Raw genomic sequence first — 14,057 nt, forward strand, 5'->3', positions numbered from 1 at the left:
ATTGCGGACTTCCGTCTCGCTGTTCTTCAGCCCAAGCTTAGGCTTGAGGCTTCTTGATTCCGCGGCCAGTCTCAACGACTACATTTCCCATCAGGCCGTGGGGAGCCAGGCCGTTCCCACGTGCTTCCTTCCGAACCAATGAAGAGGAAAGGTGGCCGCGACGTGCTCTTCCTGGTGGCGCTGCGGCCCCTTTGGGGAGGCGTTCCGTACAAAGACCCGAGAGGAGGGGCGCTTCCTGTTTGTCTCTCGCCAGGGCCCGGAGCGACTATGGCGGCGGCGGCGGCGGCCGGAGGAGCGGCGGCGGCGGCGGAAGCTGCCTCCCTCCCGACGGCGGCGGGGGCAGCAGGCCCTGTTCCAGACGGGCCCGGGCGGTGCGGAGCCCGACGCGGAACGGTCAACATCCTGGCTCGGCTCCGGCAGGCCCAGCTCTGCGGCCGGGGCCTGACGCGGGGGCCTCAGGTAGGGTGGGCTGAAGCAGGCGGTGCGGGAAGGCCGGGCGAGGCCCAACGAGAGGGTTTGGGGCCGCCCGCTGCCGCCGCCGCCGCCCCCTTCCCCTCCCTCCCGCGGAAAAGAGTGGTGGTGGGTTTGGCTGCCTGCCGTTGCTCCGGGGCCCTGCCAAGGCGGGGCCTCGTTTTCAGGCGCCTGAGGTGGCGGAGGCGGAGAGCTGTCGTCCTTCTCCCCCCCCCCCTTTCTCATGACACATGGACCTCCTTCCTCTCTAGGGAGTGGGAAGGATGAGTGTCTGCGTTCTGCACGCGGATTCCCCCCCCCACGCCGCCGCCCCCCAGTATCGCAGGGACGCTGTGCAGAGGGAGAGGGAGAGGGGGGGGGACCGGGACCGGGACCCGTTCATGGGACTTCGGGTTCGCGTTTCTCGCTGCCTCCCCGAAGGGCGCAGAGAGGCGCTGGCGTGGCTCCATTCGGAAATGGAACTAAAGCGGACCTGGCACTTCGCTTCCATCCACAAGCTCTCTCTCTGGTCTGTAGTCAGCGTCTTCAGCGACACCTCTTTCGGCTTTCTGGGCTCCCAGAAAGGTGCCGGGGCTTTTCTCATTTTTGCTATCTTCTAAAACTTGGGACAGTTTCTCTATAGGAGTGAAATGCTCCAGTAATTATTGTGGCTCCGACACTTCTTGCTACTGTTCAGATGAGACTGTACTTAGCTAGAAGAACAACGTATCTTGTGTGTCTCATCAAACGCAGTGCCTTCATGCAGGGGTACAGGACCATACATCATCATCCCTGGCCCTGGATGTGACCCAGAGTCTGCATGGAAATATGTTCCATACCCATCAGTTGACAGGCCACATGGCAGCAGACTTGTTTCTTTTGCTGAGATAACATGTTCAGCATTTGTAAGCTCATTATTATTTATGCACTTGGTCTATGCAGTACTTTAGAACAGATGGTGTATTCCTTAAAGCAGCAGATCAGTAGAGATGTGGACATGCCAATGCTTGGTTTCACTAGGTTAAAGAAAAGTGATAGTGGCTTAAATTGTGTACTTGTGATCATTTCTTACATAGAAGTGGAAGCTTTTTGCTAGTGCTTTGCTATAGGGCTAGGAAAGAAAGAATTTAAAGCAGAATATCTTTTCTACCAGAATAGGTTCTGTTCATAGGTGTTTTCATGAGGAGAGGAGACTGCAAGACTGTCTGATGTTCAGTAGAAATGTGATCACTATTGTACATGATAACCACACATGAAGGGCTGTCATGGAAGATGGAGCAAGCTTGTATTTTAGGAGCTCCAGGCAGTAGGATCCAAAGCAATGAAGTTGCAAGAAGGGAGATTTTGACTGAACGGAGAAACTTTACAGTAGGAATTGTTTGACAATGGGGGTGCCTGCCTTGTTGACAGATTTTTCTTCATTGGAGGTTTTTAAACAGACATTGGATGGACATCAGGATGATTGTCGGGTGCTTCATGAGGAGGGTGGACCTAACCCTTAGGCTTCCCTCCAGCTGTACAATTCTGTGGTTAACAGAGAAAAATCTTAATCAGTGAATACTGTATAAAATACATACCCAGACTGTTTAGGGGTAGACTTGTAGATGGAAATCAAACTCGTGGATGGGAAGCCTGTGATCAGTCACATTAGCTTCTAGTTCCCAGCACCCTGGAAGACTGTTCATTTATCACTGTACAGTGGTGCCTCGCTTAATGAGCGCACCGTTTAACGAAGAATCCGTATAGCGATCCCTTTTTGGGGATCGCTATACGGATCTGCCCCAATCGCCGCACTCGCTTTGCGACGATTGGGGCGTCCGGCGGCCATTTTGGAGCCGCCGAACAGCTGATCGGCGGCTCCAAAATGGCCGCGGATGGCCCGAAATGCCCCCCCACAGCGTTTTCGCGACCTCCGTAAGCAAGGGGAGGGCGCGAAAACACTGATAGGGGCCATTTCGGGTCATCCGCGGCCATTTTGGAGCCGCCGATCAGCTGATCGGCGGCTCCAAAATGGCCACCGGACGCGAAAACATCGCTGGAGGGGTAAGTTTGGACGCTTATTGGAACGCATTAAACTAAGTTTAATGCGTTCCAATAGGCTTTCCTTACCCGCACAGCGATGTTTTCGTATAGCAAAGGTTAATCCGGAACGGATTAACCTCGCTATACGGGGCACCACTGTAAATGGGTATCTAATAGAGATATTGCTGTAATATTTCTGCAAAAAGACACCTCTTCTTGACAAGTTTAAGGATGTATTTAAGCAGATCATGCAACCATATTCTCATATTAACAGTTGTATTTATTAACTCTGCTTTCTTTTTGGAGCCTAATTACAGTACTAATTTCTGACATACTGTCATATGGGAGATAAGATCTTAAGTTGCATTAAAATCTTCCAGGGAATTGGGGGCCCCCCGTGGCTGGCAGCTTGGGTGACTCTCTTGTTTGGGGGAGTGGCCCTGGCTGCGAAGAGTGGGGTCCGCAGTCTGGGGGTACATCTGGCCCCGACGCTCACCATGGAAATGCAGGTGGCGTCGGTTGTCCGTACCGCCTTTTTTCACCTCTGGCGGATAGCCCGGTTGCGGCCCTACCTTGACACGGGGGTGCTCACTACCTTGGTACATGCGCTTGTAATCTCAAGATTATACCACTGTAATGCTCTCTACGTTGGGCTGCTTTTGAGGCTGATGCGGAAACTTCAGATGGTGCAGAATGCAGCAGCCAGACTCCTTACTGGAGCAAGAAAATACCAACATATTTCTCCTACTCTGGCCATGCTGCACTGGCTGCCCATCCGTTTCCACATTGACTTCAAAGTGTTAATGCTTACCTATAAGGCTCTAAATGGTTTAGGACCTCGATACCTGACGGAACGCCTGCTCCCACCAAGATCTACCCGGATCACCCACGCAAGTCAGGAGGTGAGGTTGAGGAGCCTGACGCCGAGGGAGGCCCAGAGGGAAAAGACACGAAACCGGGCCTTCTCGGCGGTGGCTCCTTGCCTCTGGAATAACCTCCCACTGGAGATTCGCGGGGCCCCTACGCTGGGTACCTTTAAAAGTCAACTGAAAACATGGATGTACATCCAGGCCTTCCCTCCTATCAGCACTTGATTTCCTTTCTTTTCTGCTACCTATTTTTTATTTTATATTATATTTTTGGCACTGTATCTGTTATGGATTATGTTATGTTGACTTAATGTATATATTTTATATTGGAAGCTGCCCAGAGTGGTAGAGTCTACCAGATGGGCAGGTTATAAAACAAACAAACAAACAAACAAACAAACAAATAAATAAATAAAGTACTAATAGAGAATTCATGGATCCTTATAGGTTTCAGTGATAGATTTAGGGTTTCTGGAAGTGTGTGCACATCTGATTGAGCTAGCTTCCTATTTGGGTTAAATGCTAGCTTCCCTTTTGGAAGCAAAATCTGTTTGCAGTTCCAAATAGATATTGCTAAATGTGATGTCCAGTATGGTTTAGTGGACTCGGACTCAGAAAGCCTGGGTTCGAATTCCTGCTCAGCCATGGAAGCTCACTGGTAAGGTCACTCCTTAAATATCTTATTCACCTTGAAAGCCCTATTGTGTTCACTATAAGTCAGTTCTGACTTGACAGCACATAACAACGATGTGTGTCAGTGATTCCCAACCTGGGGTACACTAGGAAATTTAGGGGTACATGAAAATAATTGAATAATGGTGGGAAAAGGCCGAGATACACTCTCAGAGTTTCGGTGGATCAGAATACTCCCAGCAAGTGTTAAGCACTTCCAACTATTGACTGAGTGACTGTGGAGAGTGAACTTTGGGGCCCTACCCACTTCTTTGGATTCCCGGATGTAGCCGGTGTGTGTGTGGAGAGGAAGTGGTGTCTTGCTTGGACTGGAGAGTGGAAGAAATTATGGAGATATGAAAAGATTAGAGTGGGAAACCTGTTATTTGGAAGGAGAACCTCCTGGCCTATTTTTCTGCAGTCTCCCAACTTCTATAAAATCTGTGCTTCAAAAATAGCTAACATCCTATAGTTATTTATTTGAACTGTGTTTTATCTTGATTTACAGTTTCCTTCAACAAAGGACATTTCCAAATTATACTGAGCTATACAGTAATTAATTGTCATCGAAGCTACCAACATGAATTTGACCAAACTCTAGGAGGCAGTGGAAGACAGGAGGGCCTGGAGTGCTCTGGTCCATGGGGTCACGAAGAGTCAGACATGACTTAATGACTAAACAACAACAAATGTGTTAATTCATAAATACATGAGCTCTGAGAATTTTGTTCCTTTGTTTATCTTGTTTCCAATACTTCCTGCCTTTTTAAATACCCTTCCCCCCCCCCCGTTAATCTAAGGGTGACCAGTTTAGTGTAGTCAGTGGAATGACGGATGAAGACTCATCCATACAATTTATGGACATAGCCTGCCAAATGGAACACAAGTGAAAGAAAAGGTTGGGAACCACTGATGTATGTGTGCCACTTTTTTTAAATACAAACAACAACAAAGCCATTGTTTCAGCAGCTTTGTCTTGTTGTACTCCCAGCAAAATGAAGATAGGCAGAGCAATCCTATATGAGACTTTGAGGTCGAGCAGAGAGGTTTCCCATGTCTTCCAAGTCCAGGGCAGGATCTAATGGACTTATTCATTCACCACCCCTTCTTCCTTCATCAGCAAATCAAGTCAGTTTGGGGAATGGAGCAGCCTAGGATCTGTTGGATCTTGCAGTTGTTGGAACCATCAGTTGTACCCTTTTGCCTATCTGGCCACAGGGGCTTCTGTCATATTGGACCCTCCCTCTGTTGGCATAAAGCATGTAGCACACAGTCCTTAGCTTGGGAGGCAGTAGGATTACCTTGTAAATAACAGAAAAGTAATATGTTAATGATAGCTGATTTTTAGTAGCTCACCCCCTCCAGGTTTGCTCTTATTTTGACCCAGGTAGAGTTGCACTGATCATAGCATATTATTGCAAAATGTTTCCGTTTTGAATATGAATTTTAAAAAATAGTTGGATACCAAATAGCTCTCCAGATGTTATGATATCGCAAACCCTGCAATTCCTTGCCTTTGGCTCTGTTGCCTTCAGCTGATAGAAGCTACACTCCAGCAACATCTGGTATGTCCCCCATCCACTGATATTTTCAGTATTATGTTCCCCACCCACTGATATTTTGAGTATTAGCGCCTTGTAGCCGGTAGGAAAAACCTCAGTGCATTTCCAGTAACATTGTATGAAACCCTAGCAGATGAGGGCTTATTAGATTACTTTAGATCTTTTTGTGTGTTCTTGCTATTAATGCATTTGAAAGAACCTAAATTTTGGTTATTGGTTACAATAGTTGCATTGTGTTGTTCAGCATAGGAAAAGTGTTGGAAATGGCTCAAAATCAAGTCAGGACTAAAAAATTATTTTTCATTTCTCATAAGAGAGTCACCATGTTTAGGCACCTGGAGCATGTTAGTATGTATTTCTGCAGAAGGTCCTTGCTTCATTTGATGAAGGTGAAACCAAATCTTTTGGAATATTTCATTGTGAAATGGTGTGGTAAAACATAGCAGAACATGGGAGCATTGAAAATGAACTTAAATTGTCCAAGGTAAATCCCAAGGGAAGCAGGAATGAAAAAATGAAGGGTACGTTTTTAGTTGGGGTGAAATGTATAATGCTATGATTTGGTAAATCACTTTAATAAAATGTCTCTGTATAGCATCTTTAGGTTATCCTTTTTTATAAACAAGAAATATTGACTTAATATTTTCTCAGATATTGGTGTTAATAAATGGTGTGTGCCTGCTTGGTGTTCAAGATAACATTCTTTGAGATGACACAATGATATAGCATTGAAAAGCATGTTAAGCTTGCATCTGAATGACCCTCTGGTAAGGATAATGCTCTGCTAAGCCTATAGACACATGTAACTCAAGCTTCTGATGTGGCATGTGAAGTCAATAGGACCGACTACCCAGCTTATCAGCTGATTAGAGAAAGAAATACTGTTCTGCCTGTGCTGGTAGCAGTACTAGGACACATTCTGCAGTAGATCTGGAGAAACTTCAGTCATACTTTGGAGATTGCACCATCTGTGCTGCTGGTGATGGGAAGTTGGTCTTCAAGGAAATAAATGAAATAGTTAAGTTAAATATAGAGGTTTGCCCTAAGCTAGCTCTCTATCAATATTTGATGAGGAGCAATGGAGTTGGGCATCAAAAGAATTCCAAATGAATTAACGGTAGCAAGATTAATGGTAGCAAGGAATTGGAAAGTTAAGTATGATTTTCTCTTAGATGCATTGTATAAGGAATATAAAATATATTCGCGAAGGCTTTCACGGCTGGGATCTAATGGATGTTTTGGGTTTTTCGGGCTCTTTGGCTGTGTTCCGAAGGTTGTTCTTCCTAACGTTTCGCCAGTCTCTGTGGCCGGCATCTTCAGAGGACAGCACTCTGTGCTCTGGTGTAGGCTTTCCAGAGGATTCCCAAAGCCAACTCCCATCTTCAGAGGACAGCACTCTGTGCTCTGGTGTAGTTGGCTTTGGGACTCCCAAAGCCAACTACACCAGAGCACAGAGTGCTGTCCTCTGAAGATGCCGGCCACAGAGACTGACGAAACGTTAGGAAGAACAACCTTCAGAACACGGCCAAAGAGCCCGAAAAACCCAAAACAATATAAAATATATTTGGAATATAGCTATTAATGATAAGTTAACATGCAATATCAACTAAAGAAGACTGAGAAAAATAAGAATATTTTTATTGATACTTGGGGAGATTTTATCAACTTTTTGTTAATAAAGGGAAAGAGTTGTGCACCTTCACAAGAATCAGTGTAGTTTTGGAAGGGGAAGGGAACTCTGTAAATGGAGGAAAAATTGGTTGTACAGTATCTCCATATGGTTGCAGTGGAAGGGAGTACATAATGTATTGTATTGTTTATGTGGTATCAGGTTATTACGTTTTTTTAGTTACGTTTTCTTTCTTTCTTCTTTTTTTTGGTCTTTCTGCTTAGTTTTAAAAATATAAAAAAATGAAAAAGGTTAGTGATGAGAAGAAAACAACTTCCAGTGATTACCAGGGTTTGAGAATATGTTTCATCTCTTCTACCAAGAAACGATATGTAGATCTTAGTGGATGAGGAAAAGTCTAGGTATTGCTGTTCACTGAGAGACAGAGTGTGTGAGAGCATGTGTAGCCCCTAGCCAACACTGCATGAAGTTTTAAGGGCTGGAAGTGTTGTCCAGATGCACCTTGCGCTAAAGGATGTTTGTGCTTTTGATATGGACATATGCAGTGAGATCTACTTTGCTGTTTTAAAGTTGAACTCACACTTGGTGGTCTGTAGAGTGGAGGCAAGCCTCAATTTGTTTCTTAGAAGCTCGAAAATGTTGTGTGAATTAAGTCTGTATGCTGTGTTGCAGATTTGGAATAATAATTCCACAAATATTCAGAAATCTAGTTTGCAAAAAAAAATAAGGATGTTTGGTGCATGGAACTGTAACAGTACTGTCAAATTGATTTTGACTTGCAGCAACCCTTGCTAGGGGTTCCCTGATAAATAAAAATGAAAGCACGCAGGGTTGTTAATGAACATACATAAAGTCATAATGTCGTAGTTATAATTATCAGTAAAGTGAAAACAAATTTGTTCGGTTTTAAGTATCAGAATGTCTGAATAAACATTCTGAAAATAATTGCAATCTGCTTGGCACTGAAGAGTTGCTGTAAATAAGGTCACACAGTATAGCCTGTCTCAGCATACAAAACCTTCTTTGTATTTGGATGTTCATGTGAATGAAAACTGCACTTTTGAATCTTGCCAGCTATGAAAAAATTGTGCAAGCACTGTTGACACCAGATCAAGCATATCTGCTGTGCACAGACATGGCTGAGAAAAAAAGATCTAAAGTCCTATCAGACTTTATATTCTTGTTTGTTTGTTTGTTTGTTTGTTTAATTTATATGCCGCCCACACTACCCATAGGTCTCTGGGCGGCTATAAACAGTGGATACCCAGTATGGTATAGTAGATAGAGTGATGGACTAGGAGTTTAATCCCCACTCAGCCATGAAAACTCAGTGGAGATGTGGAATTGGTAGAGCTACTCCTTAAATATCTCTTACCTTGAAAACCCTATTAGGATCGCTATTAATTGTTTCCGACTTGATGGCACATAATAATAGAAAGATATAAGCAGTGCTTGTTTTGCTGTATCCTCTTGCTGTTGTGTGTTTGATAAAAATATTACAAAGCTATTAAAATACATGTTATGATTGCATGTTTCTCCTTGTTACATATGTATATGCAGTTTCTTGAGAAGTTTTCCTTAGCTACATACTTGACTGTTTATGGAACAGAATATGAAATAGGCCTCATTGTCTGGGACTATTTAGACAATTTCTAAACTAAATTAACTACATATCTCTAAATCTTTTCTAACATAATGAACCATGGTTGTAATAACTATTTTTCTTATTAAATTGGCAGTGAAATAGAAAAGGTATACGTAATCTGTTAGGAACTGAAAAGGTACTCTCGTATTTGAGAGTATAGATCACTCTAAAAGGTTTCTAAAATAACTGTATTACCGAAGAGGAAAGTTTTACAGTCCAGGCGTAGTGTTCCCATCATGGAACGTGCATTTAAGAGCATAGAAATCTGCACATCAGACCACATTTTATATATGAGTTCCCTGGCTAACTCTCTTAGTTTTTTCTTCTGCAAAAAGCTGCCAAAGGATCACCAGATCTAAATCAGTAGAAGAGATTAATATTTCATCATGCTGTTTTCCTGTTGAAAATCAACCCCCCTCCAGCTACTATCTGTCCTGCTTCAGAAAAAAAAATAAAGTTTTCTGTACTGTTAGGGTCACTTTCTCTCTTTGGAAAATATTAAATTTGGGGATTGTGATTTTTTAGTGGGACAATATCATTAAAAAGGGGATTGAAAAATCAAACAGCCAACATTATAATGCCATTGTACAAAATACTGGTAAGGCAGCACCTGGAGTGTTATGTACGGCTCCAGGTGCCATACCTCAAAAAAGACATTGTGGAACTGGAAAAGGTGCAGAAGAGAGCAATTAAAATTATTACTGGGCTGGGGCTCCTCTCTTATGAGGAAAAGCTACAGCGTTTGGGACTCTTTAGTCTAGAGAAAAGGTGCCTGAGGGGGGACATGATTGAGATGTAGGGGGGGAGTTCTTTTCCCTCTCACGCAATACTAGAAACAGGGGACATCCACTCAAATTAAGTGTTGGGGGAGAGAGAAGAGACAAAATAGAATATTTATTTACCCAGCATGTTGTTAGTCTGTGCAACTCTTTGCCACAGGAAGTGGTGATGGCATCTGGCCTAGATGCCTTTAAAAGGGTATTGGACAGATTCCTGGAGGAAAAGTCCATCGCAGGTTACAAGCCATGATGGGGATGTATGATCTCCAGGCTTCAAAGGAAGGTACCTCCAAATGCCAGATGCAGGGGAAGGGGTATCAGGAGACAGCTCTCTAGTTATCTTGAGTGCTCCCAGTGGCATCTGGTGAGGTCACTGTGAGGTACAGGAAGCTGGACTAGAGGGGCCCTTGGCCTGATCCAGCTGGGCTCTTCTTCTGTTCTTCTGCTCTTTCCTCCTGTCAACCTGTATCAGGGAATAGGGCTGCCTTTTCTGAATGTTCTGTCATTCCAAACATGGAACTCCTACATACTGTCTAGTTTGACACAAAGAGTCATTTGTGTGTTCCCTTAAGTGTAGAAAAGACTAAACATTAGATTTTTTTTTCCTTTAGCTTTTACAGCACTGTTGCCCGTCATAAGTAGTCATTCTTATTTGCAGATTTTTTAAAAAAATGCTGAAATTTGCAGTAAAATGTCTACACTTTACCACTGACAATGTTACCTTGACATCTAATGTTTGTTATTGAAAACTATATTCTATGTGCCCCTCTATGTTGTATCATTTTTTTTTATTTTTTTTAAAATTTATTTATTTTTTTTTATTTTATTTATGGGCCGCCCACACTACCCAAAGGTCTCTGGGTGGCTTACAACAAATTGATTTCACTGAAAAGATAAAAAAATCATTTGGGATATTTAAGTCACAACATCAGGAAACTGAGGAGAAGTTAGAAGTACTGATGGTTAACTCCTTTCCTGGCTGATTCACTGCAAAATTAACATTTTTCTTAAGAGATACTTGGTTTGATCCAGATTAATTTAGTGATACATAGGTCCCTTTGAAATCTATGAAAAAAAATAGTCATTAATAACTCAGATGTACTAATTTTAATGAAAACTTACTCTAACTTTAATAAAATATAATCCATAATATGCTACTTTTCAAGTAGCCTCTACTGCCTTTTAAGTTAAAATGGGTAGTAGAGATGGGTTCTTGTTGTGTTCAGCTTCTGCTGGAAGAAAGGAATAGGGAGATAAGCTTTGTTTTTTCTCTTTTTCTTTGCATCTCCTAAGATAGCAGCAATGTAGAGGGTTCACAGAAAAATTAGTCAGCTCCAGCAAGAAATCTTCAATGGATCCTGGTGTCTTTCATAAATAGGAAGACATTTCCATATAGGAAGTGGCAAATCCCATTGTTTAAAAGCTCTTTCAAATCCCATTGTTTCAAAAGTAAGCTGAATATCAGACAAAGTCTGTGCTTCAGAAAATACCAAGGAAGTGGTCAGGTTTCTAGAAATTTAATATTACTTAATTTAGATTTGGATACCTCTAATGAGAAGTAGTGTCAGTAAAAATGGTGTCTGGCTTTTCTTTTTTCCTTTATACATATATATAAATTAAAAATAAATAAATAAATGTGTGTGTGTGTGTGTGTGTATGTATATATATATATATGTATATATATGTGTGTGTATATATGTATATATGTATATATATATATGTATATATATGTGTGTGTGTGTATGTATGTATGTATGTATGTATGTATGTATGTATGTATGTATGTATACACATACATATATATATACATATCCCTCCAGTTTCCAGCATTATTGCTGAATACCAGGTATTTGTTCTCAGATTGCACAGATTCCCTATTCCCAGAATTAATCAGCAGACACTTCTTGACTTGCAAGCAATGATACTGGTGTCTGTGTGAGTGAAACAGATGGGCAGAAAGTACAGATGACTTTACAGAATCCCCTAGGATTTCTTCTTTCCCTTTCCCTCTGTCCATTACTTCCTTTTGCCTTGTTGCTACCTCTTCTTGTTCTTCCTTCTGTCACTTCCAGCTAGGCACATTTTGTTTTCTCTGTAATTTTTTCCCCTTCTATCCAGCATTGCGTGTTACAGCCTTACTTTTTAACCTGCTCCTCCACCTTTCTAGTGCAGGTGGCTGCTGTTGCTGTTGCTGATCCAACTCATTGACTAGGTTGAGGGTCCACAGTTTGAAAAATGGTGCTAGTGAGGGAATATCTTCAAAATATTTCCATGTAGGTTGTCTTATGAGCTGGAGCCATGACAGTTTGTGAGGTTAGAGACAAGCAACTTAATTTTTCATTTACATAGAAAAGCTTCTTGTATTTAACATATTGGATAGAAGGCATTGGGTAAAGTCTTGTTCACATCAACGTAATGTAAAGTTGGTAAAGGTAAAGGTTCCCCTTGACATTTAGTCCTGTCATGTCCAACTCTAGGGTGCGGTGCTAATCCCCATCTCCAAACCGTAGAGCCAGTGTTTGTCTGAAGACAGTTTCCGTGCTCACATGGCCAGCGTGACTAGACACAGAATGCCATTACCTTCCCACCGTTGTAGTACCTATTTATCTAATAACATTTACATGCTTTCGAACTGCTAGGTTGGCAGGAGTTACACTGCATGCATAAATGTGCCAAGTGTTATGCTTGCAAGATGGAATTGCGCTATGCAGTTGTACATGTCCCTTGTGCAACCTATTGCAAAATGCTCTGGGAGAAGTGCTTCAAAAAGAGCGCTTCCTCCATGACACAATTGTAACTATTGTGTGCACAAGTCAAGTTGCACATAGGATGCAATAGGATTTTGTCCAGTGAGTCAATTTAGTGATTAACTAAAGATCCTTTTTTCAATTTAACACTAGCCAAGATATTCTTCTAGATTGATCTGCAAATCGAAAGGTCCTATTTATTTAATCCAGTTATTGATCCAGTGGAAGAATCCTACTCAGTGGGAGGCATTTGTTGATCTTCTCCTTTCTCTGAAACCATCAGCAATATTTACTTGATACCGTCTGTTGCAGAGTGCACCTTAACTCTCTGGAGTACTTTTTCATTTGTGGAAAGGGCCATTTGCCCTTGCCTCTGTCATTGGAAGTATCCACCAAGTGAAATTCTGCTCAAGGAAAACCTGCACTTTTTAGATTTAAAATAAAAACCTGACCTAAAATTTAAATATATTTATGTTGTTCCTGAAAATGCTTATCTGCTCCATTTAAAAAAATGTTTGTGGTCTTGTCTTGCAGATCCCGGAAGCTTTGTTAAAGGAAAGAGATAAACAAGCAAAGTGGAATGGCATTCCTTTGCTTCTACAAAAGCTTTATGAGAACAGTCATCCCAACAGTGATTTTTCTCAGTGCCAAAGCATATTAAAGGTAATTATTCTAGTTAGCTAATTGGCTGTTTCTTGAAATAAGATCTGTTTTGGATTCAGTTTCAGCTTTCTCTGATATTTACGTTAGCTCACAAGTTACACATAAGCCACTAATTTTTACAAAGGTGATAATGCAGATTCAGTTCTTCTCTTGCATGCTACATATATATCATTTTATTAGCCTATATTCTATTGTCTTCATTTGTCTGTTTTTTCTAAACTAAACAGAGCCAAAGTTTAAACGTTTTTTGTAAGAAAGTTACTTGTAAGAAAGCCCTTGATCATTTTGCCTGCACTTTTCTGCAGTGGAAGTTGCAATAGGGTCATCGTTGTGTATTGACTCAGAGGTTACTTATATGAAATTATTTTTCTAATGTTTTTTATAAACTGACAACATATTAGATTGAGTCAGGATATGGCCATACTTGAGGTAGACCCATTGAAATCAGTGGGATATTTTATTCCTAAGGTAGTGTTTAGATGGTATAGTTCTTTTAATATGTAACAGTACTGTATATTTAAGATTAAATTTGTCATCTGGTATTGTATATTTATATGTTCTAAAAATATGAGAGCTATTGTTTGATAACTCATTTAGCTAGCTTCAATAATATATTGTAGTATGAAGTCTGCCTGAGTGTTTGCAACTTCTTTTGTTTCCTGCCAGGAAATTTCCCCCCTCCTTTCAATGGAAGCCATGGCATTTGTGACAGAAGAAAGGAAGCCTGCCCAGGAATCTACTTTTCCAAATACATACACATTTGATTTATTTGGAGGAGTTGATGTAAGTGATTTATGGCTTCTGATAACAGTAACACATTGTGAAATGCAATAATAGTCTAACATGCCAAGTGAAGTATTAGCAGATGAAATGAGGAAATGGTGGCACTCATGTGGCTTCACTTCATTTTTTTTCTCACTAGCAAGGATGTCTGGCTGATACAGCCGTGAGCCGCACATGGCATCAGAGGAATAAAGAATAGAGGGTGTCACTACAAACACAAGACTTTTTAAGGTGC

At 41.7% G+C, this 14,057-nt stretch overlaps 1 protein-coding gene across 3 annotated transcripts in view; it reads left to right on the plus strand.

The window, feature by feature from the left end:
* The first annotated feature begins 183 nt into the window (after positions 1-183).
* TRPC4AP (transient receptor potential cation channel subfamily C member 4 associated protein) overlaps positions 184-14,057 on the plus strand; it is a 36,031-nt gene continuing 22,157 nt past the window's right edge. Inside the window, exons 1-3 of one of the 3 annotated variants that reach the window (XR_013545066.1) lie at positions 184-459; positions 12,911-13,039; positions 13,706-13,822. Coding sequence is in view for 1 of the 3 variants with exons in the window: in XM_072997027.2 (XP_072853128.2) it covers positions 268-459; positions 12,911-13,039; positions 13,706-13,822 (438 nt within the window). In the remaining 2 variants the exon portion in view is untranslated. Of the gene's footprint in view, positions 460-12,910; positions 13,040-13,705; positions 13,823-13,961; positions 14,054-14,057 lie in introns of those variants that run through there. The other 2 variants (XM_072997027.2, XM_020782399.3) reach the window with 2 other exon arrangements.

The sequence above is a fragment of the Pogona vitticeps genome, chromosome 4, assembly GCF_051106095.1.
Source record: "Pogona vitticeps strain Pit_001003342236 chromosome 4, PviZW2.1, whole genome shotgun sequence".
Lineage (NCBI taxonomy): Eukaryota > Metazoa > Chordata > Lepidosauria > Squamata > Agamidae > Pogona > Pogona vitticeps.